Source organism: Passer montanus, unplaced genomic scaffold, assembly GCF_014805655.1.
Source record: "Passer montanus isolate IOZ18808 unplaced genomic scaffold, ASM1480565v1 scaffold9, whole genome shotgun sequence".
Lineage (NCBI taxonomy): Eukaryota > Metazoa > Chordata > Aves > Passeriformes > Passeridae > Passer > Passer montanus.
Genome location: NW_024374367.1, coordinates 15,414,192 through 15,433,591, shown reverse-complemented (window position 1 = coordinate 15,433,591; position 19,400 = coordinate 15,414,192). Strand labels below are relative to the sequence as shown.

General features: G+C 44.0%; 1 protein-coding gene across 5 annotated transcripts in view; it reads right to left on the bottom strand.

The window, feature by feature from the left end:
- The window catches only part of CNTN4 (contactin 4), a 245,715-nt gene that overhangs the window by 72,290 nt on the left and 154,025 nt on the right, over window positions 1-19,400 (bottom strand). For all 5 annotated transcript variants that reach the window (XM_039695312.1, XM_039695311.1, XM_039695314.1 and 2 more), the window contains one exon: window positions 13,733-13,828. In XM_039695312.1, coding sequence (XP_039551246.1) covers window positions 13,733-13,828 — 96 coding nt within the window. The remainder of the gene's footprint in view (window positions 1-13,732; window positions 13,829-19,400) is intronic.

Below are 19,400 nucleotides of genomic sequence, written 5' to 3'. Positions count from 1 at the left end.
ATTTCCAGGTTAAATACTTTCATTGTAGTCTCTGGTTCTGTGCTTGTGGGCTAATGATGCCTTTGGCTTAAGGAGTTCTCATCTCTTTGCTAGTGAGAGCCACTGAGAGCCCTTGTGCTGGCATTTTCAAGACTTTCCAGCCCTATAATCGATGTAGGAGCTTTTCCTGGGCTCTGCCTCAGTTAAAAAGTCTGGGATAATTCTGTCACTGGTGCTGAGGGCCAGCTTGGGAGCCCTGGGCAAGCAGGAGGCTGGGCAAGAGGAGCAGGTCTGACCAAAGACAGAAACAAAGGGATGAGCTGGGATCCCTCCAAACGGGTGGAAGGAACTGAATGAGACCCATTTCTAGAGGGCAAAACATTGAAATCCCCCCAAAGCCACCTTCAAGCTCTGCTAATTTGGCTGCATAAAACTGAGGAACACAGTAAAGGTCTGAAAGTGCAGCTATGACTTCCTATCAATGCCAGAGAGATCCAACTGCCCAAATGACACAATTACATATTAGGAGCAGTCCATTATTGCTATATAAAATTTAAAGATAATTAAAATAGATTGCAATGTAATATTTAAGGGTTGGAAGCCCTGGGTAAGCAGGGCACAGGAGGCTGGGCAAGAGGAGGAGATCTGATCAAAGACAGGAACAAACGGGATCTCTCCAAAATGAAGAGCCCAGTGCAGGGAGGACTAAAGGAGACCCATTTCTAGAGGGCAAAACATTGAAATCTCCCCCAAAGCCACCTTCAAACTCTGCTAATTTGGCTGTATAAAACTGCAGAACACAGTAAAGGTCTGAAGGTGCAGCTTTGCCTTCCTATTAATGTTAGAGAGATCCAACTGCCCAAATGACACAATTACATATTAGGAGCAGTCCATTATTTCTATATAAAATTTAAAGATCTTTGAAATAGATTGCTGGACAATATATAAGGGTTGTAAGGGCTGGGTAAGCAGGGCACAGGAGGCTGGGCAAGAGGAGGAGATCTGATCAAAGACAGGAACAAATGGGATCCCTCCAAAATGAAGAACCCAGTGCAGGGGAGACTAAAGGAGACCCATTTCTAGAGGGAAAAACACTGAAATCCCCCCCAAACCACCCTCAAACTGTTAATTTGGAACACAGTAAAGGTCTGAAGGTGCAGCTGTGCCTTCCTATCAATGCCAGAGAGATCCAGCTGCCCAAATGACACAGAACTGGACGTTAGGAGCAGTCCATCATTGCTCTATAACATTTAAAACTGGCTAATTCTTCCTCTCAAACCCCATGGGACTGATGGAACATGGAGCCCAGGGAGCAGCAGGGACTGGAGCATCTCTAAGTGCTGCTGCTTGTGTAGCAACATGTAAATAAGTACTCCCTCCCAGTGCCTTTGATTTCCTGAGAGATCCTGGTGCAATATTTATGGCTCCTCCGAGCTGACAGGTTCCTTTTGATAAGGTCTGCCTCTCTAATTGCTCTGGAAGTGACAGGCAGCTCACATCCCACAGGCAATTTGTAACTCCTGAGCAAACAGACACTTCAAACACAGCCTGGGGTGGCTCCTGGTGATGGAAAGGTTTCCCAAAGTCACCAACACGGAGCCTTGGAGCACAAGGAGCCAGCAGACACGGGCAACCCATGGCTCTAATCACACACTAGGCTCTAATTCCTTGAGGAATGCATTACAAACTCCTCCTGTCTAATTTTGGGCCCTTTTCATGAGATTTTTGCCTAATTTCCCACGCTTTTCATTTCCCCTTTAAAGCAGATCTATCAAACATAGACTATTACTCAATTTCTGACCTGTATTTGCTGTTTTTAAAGGAGAGGAGAAACCCCACGAGCTTCAATCCCTGTGCCTGGTCATCCCCTGCACAGACCCAGGACATCTTGTAACCTTATTTTTCTTCATTTCCGTTATTTACTCTACAGTGAAAGCTGCACAGAAATTCTGAGTAATTATTAACTTAGGCCTGTGCTTTGCCAAAATAACATTTCTCTGCTTGCCCCTCTTGGGACGTGCACATATTTTGCTTCTGCCTTCAAGTAGAAGAAACTCTTCTTGATTTTTTTTTAAGTCTCTTCCATAAAGTCAGGGCTGCCACTTAAAAAGGTCTCTGTGGCTATTATGGGAAGAGCTATTAAAATATCAAGATTATGGCAGCCATAAAGCTGAGGAGAATGATGGAATTTTGGGATCAGCATTAGCCAAAAAATGGGGGTCATTTATCATTTTTAATAAGAACAGTGTGGGTACAATACACTATTATTTTTATAGGCTTTGCTGAAAGTTACAGAGATTAATCCAATCTTCAATGATTGCTATAATTCCTACCTTATCACCCACTCTGTCACTCTCAAGCTGGACAGGTGGGAACTGATTTTCAGTGGAAAAACAGAAGGTTTTCTGTAAATCATAATGCACAAAAATGATATTTCATTACACATGGCAACAGAAAAACATGAAATTAAGGAAATTATGAAATCCTCCCTTTAAACTGACCCAAACAACCCAAACTGGGACTGAAACATTAATTCATTTTGAGACATTTTGAAAGGAGAGGTGAGACTCATCCCCTGCTATAAACAATTTAAATCCAGATGGAGTGAACACAGCTCAGAGTATTTGGTTGGCACTTCCCTTGATCATGCACTTCTGTACATTTATGGCTGTTTTAAAATTTTTTTCAAAATTCAATTATTTTTTTTCAGAATGCGCTTCTGTAAATTTATGGCTGTTTTAAAATTATTTTTTAAAATTCAGTTATTTTTGCAGAACGTACTTCTGTAAAATTATGGCTGTTTAATTTTTTTTTTCAAAATCCATTTATTTTTTTGCAGGATGGGAAGTGCTGAAGTTTTCCTGTCTATTTTGCTCCCTGCCATTCCCAGACAGAGCCAACAGCAACAGAGTTTTTCCTGGTGAGAAGCTGTTCCCTCAACTATTGTAGTGCAGGTGATGGTCAGGAGGATTCTGCACTTTGCTTTTAGGTGATTTAGCCAAATTTCTTGGTTCTGGGTGTTCCTGTGCCAAAAATTCCCACCTGCTCTTTTTTTTTAATATATCCAAATGCTATAATATCATTTTGTTGTACAGCCCCCAGCCACACCCACAGTTGTTGTATAGAAAACTAATTTTTGGTGGATAATTTGCAGACTGCTGGGCTTTTTTGCTCTGATTGCTTCCATTTCTTGGTGTTCAAACTGCTCATAAGTGAAGGTTACAGCAAATTTGGGCAAAGCTAAAGCTGAACTGATTATCTGATGAGTGTCCTGTGAACCTGAGCTATGTTCTCAATTTGCTTATTAAAATCTGCCAACTGCTTGTTCATAATTCAAATTCCATAATTGCAAATTTCACTGTGATTTGATTGAGCAATCAGCACCCATAGCCCCGTGAATCACAAAATGTGAGCAGCAGAGAAGGCTCCAAGTGCCACCAGCCCCTGGCAGAGCACCCTGGGGAGGGGAAAAAGGGAATTATCCAGGAAAGGGAAAAAGGGAATTATCCAGGAAAGACAAACCCCTGGAACAACTCTCTGTGATCATGGCCCTACCCAGCCCTGTGAGGCTCCTCTCCACACACTCCACTCCTCTGCAATTCCTGCAGTTTGGACCATTTTTCTCTTTCCAGTTTTATTTTAATGTTAAAGCTACATGAATTATGCACCACCCCTTTTTTTTTTTTGGTGGGGCTACAGACAGTTCCATGCCAGCACCAATTTTTTATCTTCCAGTCTTAAATAATTGCGGAACAATTTAAGGAAATCGGCCTGGACAAAAGTATCACCTGGTAATTCTCCCTTTGAGTCTGAGCTCTGCTACATCACACCACAGCTCTGGGCCTCAAATGCAGGTTTTAATAAAAAGAATGATAAATAATGAACAAGATTAATCTAAAGTTAATAAAACACGTTTAGATGAACCCTCAGCTATGCCAAATCTGAGGGCACAGTTACTCAGCAGCCAGGCAAGAGAGAAATGTGCTGTCAGAAGTTTATAAGAACAAGAAAAATGCACAAAATTACCCAATTTCTTCGTTAGATCCATTCTCCCAGCAATTTTCAGTGTTGTGTTTGCCTCCCAGCCCCTCGACTGCCCAGCTCTGGGTAATTAAAAGGGCAAGAGGTCCTCATTACCTGAAGCCTAATCAATATCCCCTGTATCTGGGGCATCTCCTGGATGTCTAAAGCAGTTCAGAATTTGGCTGCACACAGCTGGCCTGGCTTATCTCTGCCAGGCAGCTGTGGGTGGCTGTGAGCACTAACCATGATTGCACTGAGCCATCAGCAACCTGAACCCCAAGGGAGGAAAATCAACACCAATCTTTATCTGTGCTGAATAGAAAACATCAGCAGATGAGGTCCTGCGCTGGGGCATTTGTCCAGTGAAATACCAAAACTATTTCTACAGCATCAGCTGGGCACAGCCACCCTCCCATCGAGACAGCCTGGCTGCTCTGGGGAGAAACCTGATGGGTTTTGTCTGAAAAGCTTTTCAAACTTGTCTTACAGATATTTACAGCCAGTCTTGCCTGAAAGGAAAAGCCACCCACTAACCCAAGCTCTGTTTATCTCTGGTGCTCACTGGAAATGGTGAACAGGACTGGGTTTGATGCCACTCCCAAGCCCTTCTCATTTAAACTGAAGTTTCTGGAGGCAGGCTCACCCCAGCAGGGATCAGCTGGGTGAATCTGTCTCTCTCTCTGTAAGTTCATTTCAATGAGGAAATTCTGGTAATAAAAAAGGATTAATGGCTTGATAAGGTCCAGAGAGTGGCATCAACATCTTTGCAAAGAAACACTCATCTTCACCTGACAGGCAGAGAGAAAGCACCCCTGACACCCAGAAACAGGAGAGATCAGCCAGAGAAAAGCACAAAAAGGAGCCTGGGCTGAAGCTGCTAATTTCTTATAAGCAACCACCAAAAGACAATAAAAACACGAGAAGCTAGGTATGTGCACAAGCGATGGCTACACTGAATTAACTTCTGCTCTGCATCTGTGCTGTGAGAGATTCAGTCACTGCTGATGTTCTCCAGGCTTGTGTTACATAAAGTGCTCCCCACATCACCTGAAGGAATGACTCACAGATTTAATCCATTGCTTGGTTTTCTGTTTAAAGTCACACAGAGTTAGCCTAAAAATCCTTTTCTGTGTGTGCACTAGCTTCAGAAAAGCTAAAGGTCCCTGGGCTTGTTTTAAACCATATTTCAATGTGACCTAGCTAATCCTTTAATACCAGCTTTCACTACCTTTGATCTGTAGTTGTAAGAGATTTGATCAAACCTCTAAAAAAAAAAAAAAAAAAAGTTGGTTGCAGAGGAATTTTCTTACTGCAATGAATTAAAATTATGATCCACTCCAAGGCTGAAATGTCTGCCCAAACAGCCTGAGGGGGGTATGGCCTGTAGGTCACTTGCCTGTAGCACACAGGAAAAAACCATTCTCTTCAGTTATTTGATAGATAATCAGTGTTTAGTGTCACAATAAAGTGCTTTGATATCTACCATCATGGTTGCACATTTGTTATATTTAAACACATCATGGTTGCATTTTTAGGCACTTCACGTGCATGAGGTAACAGAAAATGCCCAAACCAATACCGCCCTTGATTTTTCAACAACAAAACTTCAGCCCCATAGGAATGGGGGCTCCCACAGCCAGGATGGTTGACTTGAACAAAGCAGAATGTGCACCCAGGGGTGTGGAACCCCACATTTGACACACCAGTGCTGTGTTTGTGTCACTGGGCACGTTCTGCATCCCTGGCTGCCTCCGAGGGCTGTGCAGAGGCCAGCAGAGCTGGGTGTGCAGGGAAAGGGTCAGCAGAGCTGGGAGCAGGACTCTGATCTCTAATTTAGTTCATAAAGACATCACAAGATGTTACAGCTCCCGATAAATGCTATTGACTGGGTTCTGTCAGACAGATTTCACTCATCTTTAGCCAAACCCTGCCGGCCCTACCCCCTCTCAATCCCATTTCAATCTTCATTTAGTGCTGACTGCAACCAAACAGGGAATAAACCACACCACTGGCTCGCAGATGATTTCTTTTTAAAGATGTCACGAGCTGTCACTGATAAATAAAAAATCCATTAACGCCGTGTTCCTCATTATTTCCCTGTTTCCAAGGTCTTCAGTGGAGGGCTGAGCCTCTTCCCTTCCAGTTACAGACCCCAGAGCCCCTCCTGTGTCCTTGCCACCCACCTGGGGCACAAAAAGGGAATGCAGGGGGTGCTGACTCTGCAGGTGACAAGGGACATGTGCCAGCTGAAAATCTGGGTCTGTTCTTGACCCAGCCCCTATTTTTTGCACCTCAAAATTCCTCCCAGCTGAAATGAGGCAGATCCCACTCACCACCTCAGGTGCTTAAATGAGTGTAAATCTGTGATGAGCTTGGCATTTGTGCTGTAAGGAATATTTGTAATTTCATAAATCTCTCAATTAAGAGAGCTCTGTGTGTTCCCTGTGCTGTCAGAAATATCAAGCCAAAGCACTCCCAAATTAGAGGAGAATTTATCCTTATCCTTCATCCTCAAATATGTTGATAAACTTGTGCACAAACTGAATCAGCAGTTTTAGAGAAAGGATTATGTCAGATTAATTTTAATCTAATCCATTTCTATCTCCTGAGAAGCTTTTTACTTCTTGCTTTTAATAATTTAAATGGTGACTGTGGCAGAGCATAAAAAATAAATGATGGGAGATGCACTTTAAATGGAAGTTACCATTCTCAATCACTTTTTATTTAAATGAGAGTTTCATATGCCTGATTTTAAGTTTAATGAACCCCATTTTTGCTGAACTGTAATAATCTCCATCACAAGGAGCCAGACACAGACGAATTACAAAAACCCAGGGTGTGACTCACTCCCTGTGATGGAAGGAGACACCTGGAGGGAAATTTGGGCTGAATTTTGAGGGAATTTTTTGGCAGAAATGCTGCCAGGCTGCTCAGATGCAGCTTTCAGGAGCAGGACACAAAGTGCAGCAGTTGGAAGCTTTGGGAAGTTGTTTTCTGGATCTTGGCTTGAGATCAATCACTCAGAGGCTTTTTGAGCTCAGCTTTTCATGCTCTGGAAAACACTTTTAGGGTGCTGGCACTTTGGACATGGGAATTTTCCTGCTTTTGGGGACATGGGAGTGGCAGTCACTCTTAAGGGGAAGAGCTGGTGACAGGTTCAGGTATTTTTTTGCATCTTTTGCTCTCCCCATGGTCTCCTCCAGCTCCCACACATCTCCAGCACTCACCCTGCATCCCCCTCCTGGGAATTCCTGCTGGAATTTCACATCTTCCCATTCCAGGAGAGTCAGCTGTGAGCTGTGCAGCTCATGGGAACACCACCCTGCTGGGGCATTTTCCTGTTTGTTTGGGAACTGAGCCTCCCCTCTGTCCCTCCCTGCATTCTCCAAGCAGAATTATCCATGGAAAACAAGGTTTAACCCACAACCCAGGCAGGTTTGCAACCCCTCCTGATGCCCCAGGTCTGCCAACACCAACCCAACACCACAGCCAAATCCATCAAAATCCATCACTGACCGTCCCTAATGGGAAAATATTTCCCTGCCTCCTTTTTCTTTGCTTTTCCAGCCCCAAGGGAGAGTTTACCTGCTCAGATTTTCCCTCCAGCCTTGGGAGTGATCCATGACAGGCTGCTCAGTAACCCTGCAGCCTTCTGACAAATAGCTGAACCAACTTCCAGCCAGCTTAGCAGATTTTTTGCTTGGTTTCCTGGAGAAATGGAACTTTTACAGCCACGGTGCCCACCCATGTGTGCGAGGCTCCTCTCTAAATTAGCTTCTCACTAATTGGAACCAAATCTGACCAAGCAGCAAAGGCTTCCAAAGACATTAAGACAGCAGAGAAAAGGGAGAAACTATCAATCCTTTAATAAGGAGTAACAGGGGAAGCTCAGCCCTTTGACAACCTGCCTGGCAAGGGAGAACTGGGAATACAGCTTCTGTAAAATTCACATTTCTCAAAAGCTCTGGCCATCCCACACTGAAAGAAACAGGAAAATAAAGGCTGAATGTTAAGGTTGCTGTAGTGGAGTGAGGACACTAAATGATCCGGGACTGCTGCTATGCTCCATTTGCTGATCATGGTATAAAAATGCCTGATAATTGCCTTTCTCCTCCTGCACTCTTCTGATTTTTCCCAGGTTTGCTGCCCTTCCTCGTTGCACTGCATGGTGGGGGCTGTACAAACATGAGACACGATTTGTGGGATGGATTATTTACAAGACAAACCCCCAAACCATTCATCCCACTAGAGGCATCAGCCACCCCGACAGCCCAAAGTTCCTCACTGTTCCCAGCCCATGAAGTGTCCATCATCCCTTTAAAAAAAAACAATAATAAAAGGAGAGAAAAAGCAAGCAGCCAAGTGAGCAGCTACTAATGATTTGTGTGCCCAGGAGTGGTTTTAGCAGCACTGGAATCTGTGAAGTGCTTTCTGCAAACACGTTTGGTGTCCACACTTCACTCCTGCCCGTGCAGCATGAAAGGCTGGGATTGAGATGGGATCAGAATTGCCATCTCCTCTGTCAAATGCTAAAATTTAGTTAGTTCTACTTGATTAAGCTGTGCAACAGAACTAAAAGTTTTCCTGGATACCGGCAGGGAAAGAAAGGCAGAAAGAATGAGAAAACCTGAATGCATCCAATCTGTGAAAAGATGTGGGAATAACTCTCTGTCAGCAGCTCAGCTCAGACACGGATGTGCTCCCATCCATGGCTGTGTTTCCATCAGGAGTGATGCCATCAGATAGGAAAGAATCATGGGAACAACTGAGCTTTAATGAGTGTCCTCCTCTTCAGGAAAATGGAATTTTCCAAGTGCACTGAGAGCATGGGCACTGCAGAGACAGAAAACCGATTTTCCTTGAAATCCTGCCTTTGTTCACTCAAGGGGACACAGCTCCCCAGGAAGGTCAGGAGGAACAGAGGGACAAAGTGTCTGAGGAACCAAGGTTCAGAGAGAGGAATTATTGGGGGATTCAGTTCCAGGGCCAGCAGGAACCTTTGAGGATGTGTCTACAGGAGAAGACACCTCCCACAGAACACCAGCGGGTTCCCAGCGGAGCCCTTTGTTATCTAAAAAAGCCATCAGCTGGTTGATCTCTTGCCCAGATTACTGAGCTGGATTGGGAGTGAGAACAGATGTGCTCCAGCTGTGGTGAGTGGGGGAATGAGAGAGGCACAGAGCGCTCTCAGAGCAGGACACACCGCCAGGGAATGCCACGAGAACACGGAATTCAAATCATCAAGTAATTGAGAGATCATTTTCAGCAGCCCTCTGTGTTCACTCAGCATTTCTCACAGCACTTGGAGAGCTCCATCTCCACAGGCTTTTCCCACGAGGGCTGCAAGGCAAATGTCATGAGAACATGGTTATAGATCTTGCTAAAGATGAACCAGAGAAACTCACAGGAAGGAGGGGGGGTGAGAGAAATCCTAAAGACAAGTTCATTTATCTTCCCAGAGAAGGGAGGGGAAGGGTTTCCAGACCTGTTTGTCCTGCATGAGGAAGGGTATACCACCAGCCTGTCAAGTAGAAAATCCTTTCCAAGACTGTATTTTTTTAGCCTCTGGACTCACAACGAAATGCCAGGGATGCTAGAAGGAATTTGAAAATTGTAGTTGTTAAAATATTAACTAACCCAGCCCTGACTATCAAATAAATCTAATAAAGTGGCATCTAAGTGACTCAGCTCCCACGAAGTTAAATGAAAAGAAGTATTTGGCACAAAAGAATATTTTATCTTAAAATTTGGAGATAAAGTTAAAAGGACAGTGACCTCCAAATACTTCCCAGGCATATCCCCTTTGGATCATAACTTAGATTCGGAGCCCTGAGAAACACAAGTGAGTGTTTGCTTTGGATTTTGGAGCTTTTTGTTTGTTTGTTTCAATTACATTTATCTCAACAAGGAATGTATCTTGCCAAATTTGATTAACACCAAAAAAAGCAAACAAGGAAAGGTGTTCCCCCCTGCAGAGCTCCTCAGAGGGAAAACATTTCCACAAAGAGCTTAGCTTGAACACTATTGTATACTTTGAAAAGGTTTATGGCTTCTAAATGGCTTAAAAACGCAACAGAATGAAGAAACAAAACCAATTTTGGTGATATTTTCCCTGTTTTGGCTTGAATTGCTCCAGATGGTCAAGGAAGAGGATCCTTCCCCTCTGCTCTGCTCTTGTGGGAGCTCAAGGGCAGGGTTAGGTGGAATATGGGGCAGGAATTGTTCCCTGGGAGGGTGCCCAGAGCAGCTGGGGCTGCCCCTGGACCCCTGGCAGTGCCAAGGCCAGGTTGGACACTGGGGCTGGAGCAGCCTGGGACAGTGGTGGGAATGCACTGGATGGCATTCCCACCCAAACCATTCTGTGAGGTTGATCTCACAGGGCTCTGAAAAGATAAAACAGGAGAGCTATGTCTTCTGGTATCCGAATTCTAAAGCTCATCCTAGGACAGGCTGAGGCACCTAAATGAGACTCAGCAAAGAAGTCACAGGAACTCTTTGATGCCACTCCAAAATCCAAACCCATTTCTGTGACTCCATCACTGGGCACTGTCCAGTTCATGCTGTGGCCAAGATGAGGCTTCTGGTGTTCTGCACCAAAACCAAAGCCAAATGTGAGCTCCACACAGGTTTTTAGGATTTTTTACTGTTTCCTCTTGTCCACTTAAACACCACCAGCAGCACATCGTGCTGTTACCCAGGCCCCAGTGCCACATTCCCAGAGCAATATTTACTCTTCAGTGATTTCTTCTGTGGAGTTTTAAGGCAGAATGGTTGACACAAGACCATTGTTGGGCTTTTGATTAAACAAGCTGCAGAAGTAACGAGGGAACACCCTTCGCACGCAGGGTAATTATCTCAGAAATATCCTAACAACGAAGGCAGGCTTCTGCCAGTCCGTTAGGAACAAATGGAGAAGGCAAAAAGAAAAAAAAAAAAAGAGGAGAGGAAAAGAACTTCTAGCAGACAAAGGGGTCATCAATACAGCAGGACTGGCCTCGGGAGGGTGGGAATCCACTGCTGCAAGCGCGGCAAACGCGACAGAAGCAAATGTTTGATTTGCATTTATTCCGCTTTCCAGCCCAGCCACTTCCCGAGCTGCAGATGAACATTTATTTTCCAAATCTCCAGCACTCAGCATGCACTTCATCAGAGGAGGCCATCACATCATTATGCTGCTTAACAGAATGTACCAGCACAAGGCAGTGACCTGACAAACAGCGGCTCCCCGCCGCACGGAGCGCGCATTCCATCTCCATTCGGGGGCTGGGGGGGAGCTCAGATCCATGGGCTTGAATTTCCAGCTCATTTCAAACCAAAAATTGGGACAATGCACGGCAATGCCCAAATTGTTCTGTGCGAGCTGTACACAGCCCATTTGTTGGTGCTGAAAGGACTTGTTCATCATTTGGACTCATTTTCGGGATGAATTTCCTGTAACGTTGGAACAGTAGGAAGCTCTTTATTGGGCATCATTAACAAGAAAAAATAAAAAGAAAGCCTCAACAACTAATGTATGTAGGCCAACAGAACTTCACTTTTAGCTGACAGCTCCTCAAAAATGGATATTTCCAAGTGGCAAAGTATTAGAGTGAACCACAGCTGAAAGGTTAATGGCCTGGATGCTGATCAGTGTTTTTTTAATAAAGTCACAATTTTGAAGCCCAAGACAACCAGTGACACAATGGCTGATAGGAAATAATTCTCTTCTCATTTACTATTTTTCTTTTCCCAAATCTCAGCATCTGGCCAGGATGGTTTTTTTCAGGCTTCTACTATTCCAGTGAATACCCTCATCAGCAAAGCAATGGCAGTTCTCAGATTGAATAGTTTGGCTTTTTAATTTTTTTTTTCAGATTTCATTTTCAATGCATGTATGAAACTAAAGTAAAAAAAAAAAAAAAAAAGGAAAAAAGGCGTATTTTTCCCCACAATTATTCCTATGTTTCAGCAATGGTCATTAATGCCATCAGGCACTTTTTGCAAGGATGATGAAGTTGGGTTCGCTGCCCTAATCAGATTCTAAAATAAGTAATTGCATTTTCTCCTCCTATTACCACTCCTGCTTCCAATGAGCTGGATTATTTTTCACCTCGAAGCTGAGGAGGTTTTTCCTGTTGCACCACAGCGTTAAGCACTGGCAGTGTTACCCTTGGGGGTTGAAAGGAACTGATCCCTCCAGCTCTGCTTTGCCAATATTGGAGCCCTGGGGACGGGGCTGCCCATGGAACGCGGTGCTTCCCAATGAGCAGCAGCTTCCCCAACACCTGAAATTCCTCCTGAACCTCCCCCTGCCCACAGCTGAGCTGGAGAAGGCTCGCGGGTGGTGCTTTAAGTTTCAGCTTTTATATTTTCGAGATTCTGTACTGGACTGGTACATAACTCTGAACTTCATACAAAGTGTTGGCAGTTCTCCTCACAGCTCAGTCACACAGAACAATCCTTTTCCAGCCCCAGAAACAAGGATTCAGTTTTACAAGTTCTGCTCCATTTGTATATTGGAGTTAATTGTCCAATTCCAGATTTAGCCCATGCAGTCCCGTCCTGCTTGTTTTTCTCTCTTCATTCCATGTTGTTTGTGCTCTTGGGGCTGAGATTTGGATCATTTGTCCTTGGTCCCCAGCTGCAGCAGGAATTGTTTTGTCTCCCTGCTCTGTGCAGAGAGTTCACCATCATAAAACGAAGCCCAGATCCACACACTAGAGCAACACAGAATGTGAAAAAGAGAAAAGCTAAACCTGAGGCATCACCCCAGGAGTGGGCAGTGCCGTGGGGTCAGTGCTGCTGGCTGGGGAGGGTCCCAGAGGGACAAAGCCCCCGGGCAGCTCTGGCAGCTGCGAGCCCAGCAGCTCCTCAAGCCTCTGCTCCTGTCTCAGCAATAAGCTCAGCCCAACAGCTCATGGTCCACGGGGTAATTTCCATCCAGCTGATGAGGCCAGACAGACCTCAAAGCAGGGTTGCAAATTTCTTTAAAAGGGCCACAGATCTGTGGAAGATGTTGTGTTGTTTTGACGGAGCGAGCAGCCCCCGATGAAGGAGCCGGCTGCAGGGGCTGGTGTGGGTCTGGTGGGGAGGGACACACACATGGGGCTTGTCAGGCACACCAAGAATTCCAGCAGGAATTCCCACAGAACCTCCAACACATTTTAAACAGAACAGTGCAAAACACACGCTCAGGAAGCCACAAACTGACACAATTAAAGTAAATTTGTGCTAAACTGAAAGAATTGTTTGGTATTTTCTAAACGTTCACACCGCCTTCTTTGAAGCAAACAGCACCCTGTGAGATCTGGACACATCCTGAGTACCCAGAACACAAAAAATAGTTCCAGTAGTGTCTGAAAAAGAAAAAATAATGAAAAGATGATGCACAAAAGTGGCTCTGAGAGCAAGTTCAACTTTTAGCAGGAGACACACCCAGGCCACAAACCAGAAAAGCAGCACAAGAAGGTCTTGGTTACACCTTCAGGATATGAAGGCATTGCTTCAGTTTCCATCAGTTCATCTTGAAGTTCATACTCAGATCAATAAAATGCTCTTTCTCTGCATTTGTCCCCCACTGGAGCTTCCCCAGGCACCAGGACCCCCTCAGCCAGCATGGCCCTGCCACAGCCCTGTCACTGCAGATGACTGCTTCAAACTTCCTGAAAACCCTGAGAATTCCCTTCCCTGAGAAGGAAGACCCCACAGTTCATTGCCAGGCACTGAAATCAAGAGAAGGAAAGCTCTGTACCTCCAGAGTGGGGCGGGGGCCCACAGAGCAGCACCATGCCCTGGCCCTGGCGGACGGACACCGTGCTCCTCGTCCTGGTCTTGAAGTTCTCCAGGTCTGCCAGGAGAGAAAGAACTCGGTTAAAGGCTGATTGCAAAAGGAAAATGATGAAATAAAGCAAATATCAGCATGGAGGGTGGGCTGGGGGGAATGCGAGGCAGCAGGAGGCTGAGGAACATCAACAAGAGGATCAGGAAAAGCCTCCCCCAGGCTGGAAGGGGACAAGGTGCTGATTCACCCACAGAAGCAGACACAACTGGAGGAAACCCCAGCACCTGCAACGCTGGGGGAGGTTTGTTGTGTGAATTTAGGAAGAATTACTGCCCTAAACAAGCAATTCCATCCCAAGGAAGACAGGCTGCTTCCCTCGCTGCTGCTGCCCTCCCATCCCACGTGTGGAGACCCTTCCTCCCCACAAGGGAGCCTCTTGCACCAGCTGCATGTTAGGCCGCGGAGCGCTTTAATGAAATTAAATTAAATTCTTCCTTCCACCTCTCTCTTTTTCCTCTCCTCAGGGCCCGTGCACTGCAAAACTACAACTCCCCCTGCTCTCCTTGCACACTGAATTCAGGAGATCTGCAGTGAAGAGAGGAGGTGACTCTGAGCTCAGCAGTGCCACCAGGATTGTCACCAGCAGCTGCTCCGTGGGAGCACCAAGACATGGAATCACTCTGGCAGCCTCTGATCTTTTACAATTTCCTGCATTTCAATTTTCATTTTTTCCCCCTTGTTTCCAGTGTAGCTGAGCCTTGGTTTGGCAATTACAAACCTGTTGTCAGTGCAGTTGGGAACCAGAGAAAACACAGAGGTGATAAATATTTATCAGCAGGAGCTGGTAGGAACATCATTATGAGGTTACAAGGATGGAAAACTGAGCCTTGATTTCTATCCTCTCTTAAAAATGTTTTCTGCACACATACTTAAAAAAATTTAAATAAATAAAATCCAAAGTTGTCACTGCTTATTTTCCCTTTTTAGGAAAGAAACCATTATGTGCCTTTCTCTCTTTCTTTTCTGGCTTAGGACAAAATGAGAACAGGAAAGAAAAATTATCAATTAGAGAGATATAATCTTTCATTCCTAAATTCTATAAAATTTACACTTTTAAATTTTTTTTAAGTTGTACAGGAACTGCTGTGACATTCCTCTGGCCACCTGCCAGTGCACAGATTTTTATATATTTTGACTGCACACGGGCACAAGGCTGGATCCCATCCTCTCTGAGGACAGCTGCAGGAGGAGTAACAGCCTGAAGCCCAAATAATGCCTGCAGGAATAAATGTGCTATTTTTTCCATCAATATTGACAAGGAAAGGATTGCTACCAGGAAAAGCAGACTCTGCTTGGATGAACATGTAGGAAATGCTGCAAGGATGGTCAAAAATCAGCAAATAAAGCAGAGCATTCATCACTCTTGCTTGCAAACCATCAGGCTTTGGGAGCCAGCCCTGCAAAGCCCCATGCAAGAAATTCAAATCTGGCTCTGAGCAAAATAAGAAGATTAAGATAATTATAAGAAAGGCTAATGCCTCATCAGGGCCATCAGGCTGATTGTGCTTTCTGAGGGCCACAGATTTATTTTTACAACACCTAAATTGGAATGAACAATGATATAATGAAGATTTCATTAGTGAGGAGCTTCATTTGGGATCCACCTTGCAATCTTGGAGCTGCATAGAGGAGGGCTCAGCTTCATGGTGACAACACCATCGAGTTCCACCTCACTTTGTCCTCAAACCTGAAAACCCTGGGTAGCAGAGGAGGAGTTTTGTTCTTATCTGCCCATAAAAAACCCAAACCCAACAAACAAACCCACCAGATTAAAAGGAAAAACTGAGATATTAACACTTGCAATTCAGGAGATCAATGTGCTGCCAACAATTCTTACAATACCGACCAAGGGCTCCAGTGAGCACAGAAAAATATTGTGTGAGCTCCAGTAACCCCAGCATTGGAGAAGGGTTAGTAATTAGCAACTAGCAATGATTTCAAGAGAAGAATAAAACAGGGGGTGTAAGAGGAATGCAGACAGGTTATTGTGAGTAACAGCTACTCACACCTCATTTAATGAATGACTTAAGGTGCCTTTTAAACAAGTATCAATTCTAAATCAAGCTGAACAGACCCACAGAAGCAGAAAGGTGCATGTATTATTTCATTTCAGCTGAATGTATTTAAAAGCAGCTGCACGACTTTGGGAAAGTCACTTTGGCTCTCGGTGACAAAGTTTGCACATCTCTGAGGACAAGTCCTTCAGCTGTGTCTCTCAGAAGAGGTTTAATTAGCTAATATTTGCACAGAGCCTTGACATCTGCTTCTGAAATGCACTGGGGTGCAATGCACACACCAACACCCAGCCCTTAATGGGGCCTTGAATGGCTTTGCTGGCATAATGAGGTTTTTCTGTGAAACTCTGCCCTAATGCTCAGGGCAGGTACAGGGAAGTGGTGCCACAGGTCCCAGATCCCCCAAAAATGCTCCAAAGCCCAGCAGGTGCCAGCAGCAGCTGTCAGCCCAGCAGCTTCTCACTTTGGGCAGGGTATGATTGTGTGGAAGGACCTGTTGTGGGGTTTAATAAAAGCTTAAGCAATCTGAAATGATCCACAGCCCCTCAAGGCTGGGTAGTTTTGTCTCAGTAAATGGCATTTGGAAACTTTAATCAAACCCATATGGCTTTGCACAGTAACAATTACCCAAGTTGTCCAGAGTAATGAAAGATTTCCCCAAATTTTGCCTACAAAAATCAGTCTTTATAGCAAAGAAGATTCAATTATAAGCAAAACAAAAGGAACTGTAGCTTTTTCTCCCTTCTTAGGACCCACTTGGGTTTGAGCTTCATGAAATGCGGTCATTCTTTTTCTAAGTGACTCCTAGGCAAGAAAAGTTTTAATGAAATATTCCCCAGATGGCATAGAAGGATGGGCAAACAAACAAGGTCACATCACTCCTGCTGTGTAAAATTTGGCCTCAGATTTCTGTATTTATACCCCTCATCATTTCCAGCTCCACTGATTGTCCCGGAGGTGAGACTTCCACCCCAGCAGAGCAGCTCCACAGCCCCGCTCTGTTCCCATGACTGGCTGCAACAACATCAGAAAAAATGGGAATAACAGAAATTATGGGAATAACAGAAATGATGGGGATAACAGGAATAATTGGAATAACAGAAATGATGGGAATAATAGAAATGATGGGTATAACAGAAATGATGGAATAACAGAAATAATGGGGATAACAGAAATAATGGGAATAACAGAAATAATGGGAATAACAGAAATGATGGAATAACAGAAATAATGGGGATAACAGAAATTATGGGGATAACAGAAATTATGGGAATAACAGAAGTGATGGAATAACAGAAATGATGGAATAACAGAAATGATGGGGATAACAGAATTCCTGAACTCAGCACGCCCCAGGACCCCGACTGCAACACCACCACTTCCCTCAGGAGCCTGTCAGTCTCAGGGCACTGGGGATGTGACAGAGATCCCTATTTTTTGTGAAAGCTGAGCTCTGTTTTGCTGGCTTGGTTTGCCCCAGGAGCCTTTCCATGCTTTGCTTTGATTTTTTTTCCACACATGCCTATTTTTAGAACACAAAATGCTTCGTAATTACGCCGGTGCTGCAATTAGGAGAGACCCCTCTGTGCAAGAGCTATTAAAAACCACCCAAAAAATATTACAGAAAATGAGATGAAGAGTCAATGATGCAAATTGGTGGTGGCAGGTGTCTGCATGGCCTTTGGAAAGCCAATTTCTGTGACTGTATCATGTGGGAGGCAGCTCTGCTGTGCAGTGCCTTGAATGACACGCTGTCAAAAACTCACCATTAGTGAGCCCTTTGTCATTACAGTTCAGGGGTTTTTTCCTGATGATTAGAACAGCAGTGTCAGTGCTATTTTCACCTATTATTCCTGTTTAACTGGTATGAAATGACTTCTGCTTTTACTATACTCCAACAAAAATGTACACACATCAATCACTGCTTTATACATCAGTGGGTTTTAATTGCCAAAGAAAAGCACGGCTAATAGGCTCAGAAAAATAAAAATGTTAGTGGGTTTTACTTTGAAGTCTTGGTCTAGAGAGTTTTGTAAAGCAAATTTGATAACAGATCATTGATATCACACAGCTGATGTGAACAGCAAGGAGCCCCCAGAGCACAGGAGCTGCATCCCTGGGGATCATTATTCCTACAAAATGAGATATCCAATGGAGCTGGACAGGGGGAGCACAGAGTTTGTGCCCAGCAGCAGCACAGGGAAGGAGGAGGGTGGGTGATACCTATTGTATTTGCTGGGAATGTTCCAAAGAAGGCAGCAATGATGAATTTGACTCTATGTTTTTAGAAGGCTTATTTATGTTATGTTGTATATTACATCATATGATATGATATGATATTATATTTTTGTTATTATGTTATATTAAAATAGATAAAGGATGCTTAATGTTAAAAAGCTAATAAAATTCATTACTCTTTCTAGAGTCCTGACACAGCCTGGCCCTGATTGGTCAAAGAGTCAAAACAACTCACACCAGAATTTAATGAAACAATCACCTGTAGGTAAACAATTTCTAAACACATTCCACACAAGCACAACTCAGGAGAAGCAAATGAGATAAGAATTGGTCTTTTTTTTTTTTTTCTCGGAGGCTTCTCAGCCTCTTAGGAGAAAAATCCTGGATGAAGGGATTTTTTCAAAGAAGGTAAATACTATGGATACCCACCCACATTTCTGTATCCAACTGGAAATTACTGGGAATTAGCACTGCCTTAGTGCCATTCCCACTGTACTGAAAATAAATCTTGGGTTAGGGCACTCCTGCTTCATTTAGATGAGCAACAAATCCTTGGACCAGCTCTTCAGGAGTCCTTTTAGCCTGTCTCTATTTTATAGGGGGTTGTGGTTGGTATTTAACCCTAAGACTTGGTTGTACTTTGAGCACAGGAAAATAGAATGGTTAAAAATTAATTATAATTTAGCAACTGATAAATTAGAAAGCTAACACACATTCATTGGCAATTTTGAGTATTCTGGAGTGGACAAAACACCACTTTTAATAATATTAAATGAACTTTAAAGCACCCACACAATAGGAAATAATGATGTAGGTAAGGAGAAATTACCTTTCTTATATGTGAAATGCCCAGTCCCCTTGGGTACCCTGCCACAGCCAAGCCACCCAAAGCCAATTTTTAAGCATGACTTAAAGAGATTTACAGATCAAAATGGGCTTTGTCTTCTCAAACTCCTTCTATAATTTTAAGATAATCCCAACAATCTAAAATTTAGGGTGATGTTTAAGGTCATACCCAGGAATAATTAAAGATTATTTCTTTTATTAAAGAGCACACCACTCATCCAAAGGGAATCTGATTAGGTTGGCAATGACACCTCCAACAAAAAAAAACACGATGGAAGGAGTGGTCAAATCCCCCTGGTTCAGACTGAGCAAAGAACCTCCATCCACATATCCTTGGGGATATTTGGGTGCCCTTTCCCAAATTATTCTCATAATATTAGCACAAATCTCCACGTACAAGAGATCCCAGGTTCATGTCCTGGACAAAACCAGCCAGGTGGGAAGGGGAGGATTGGCCAGATAACCCCACTCCACTGGCT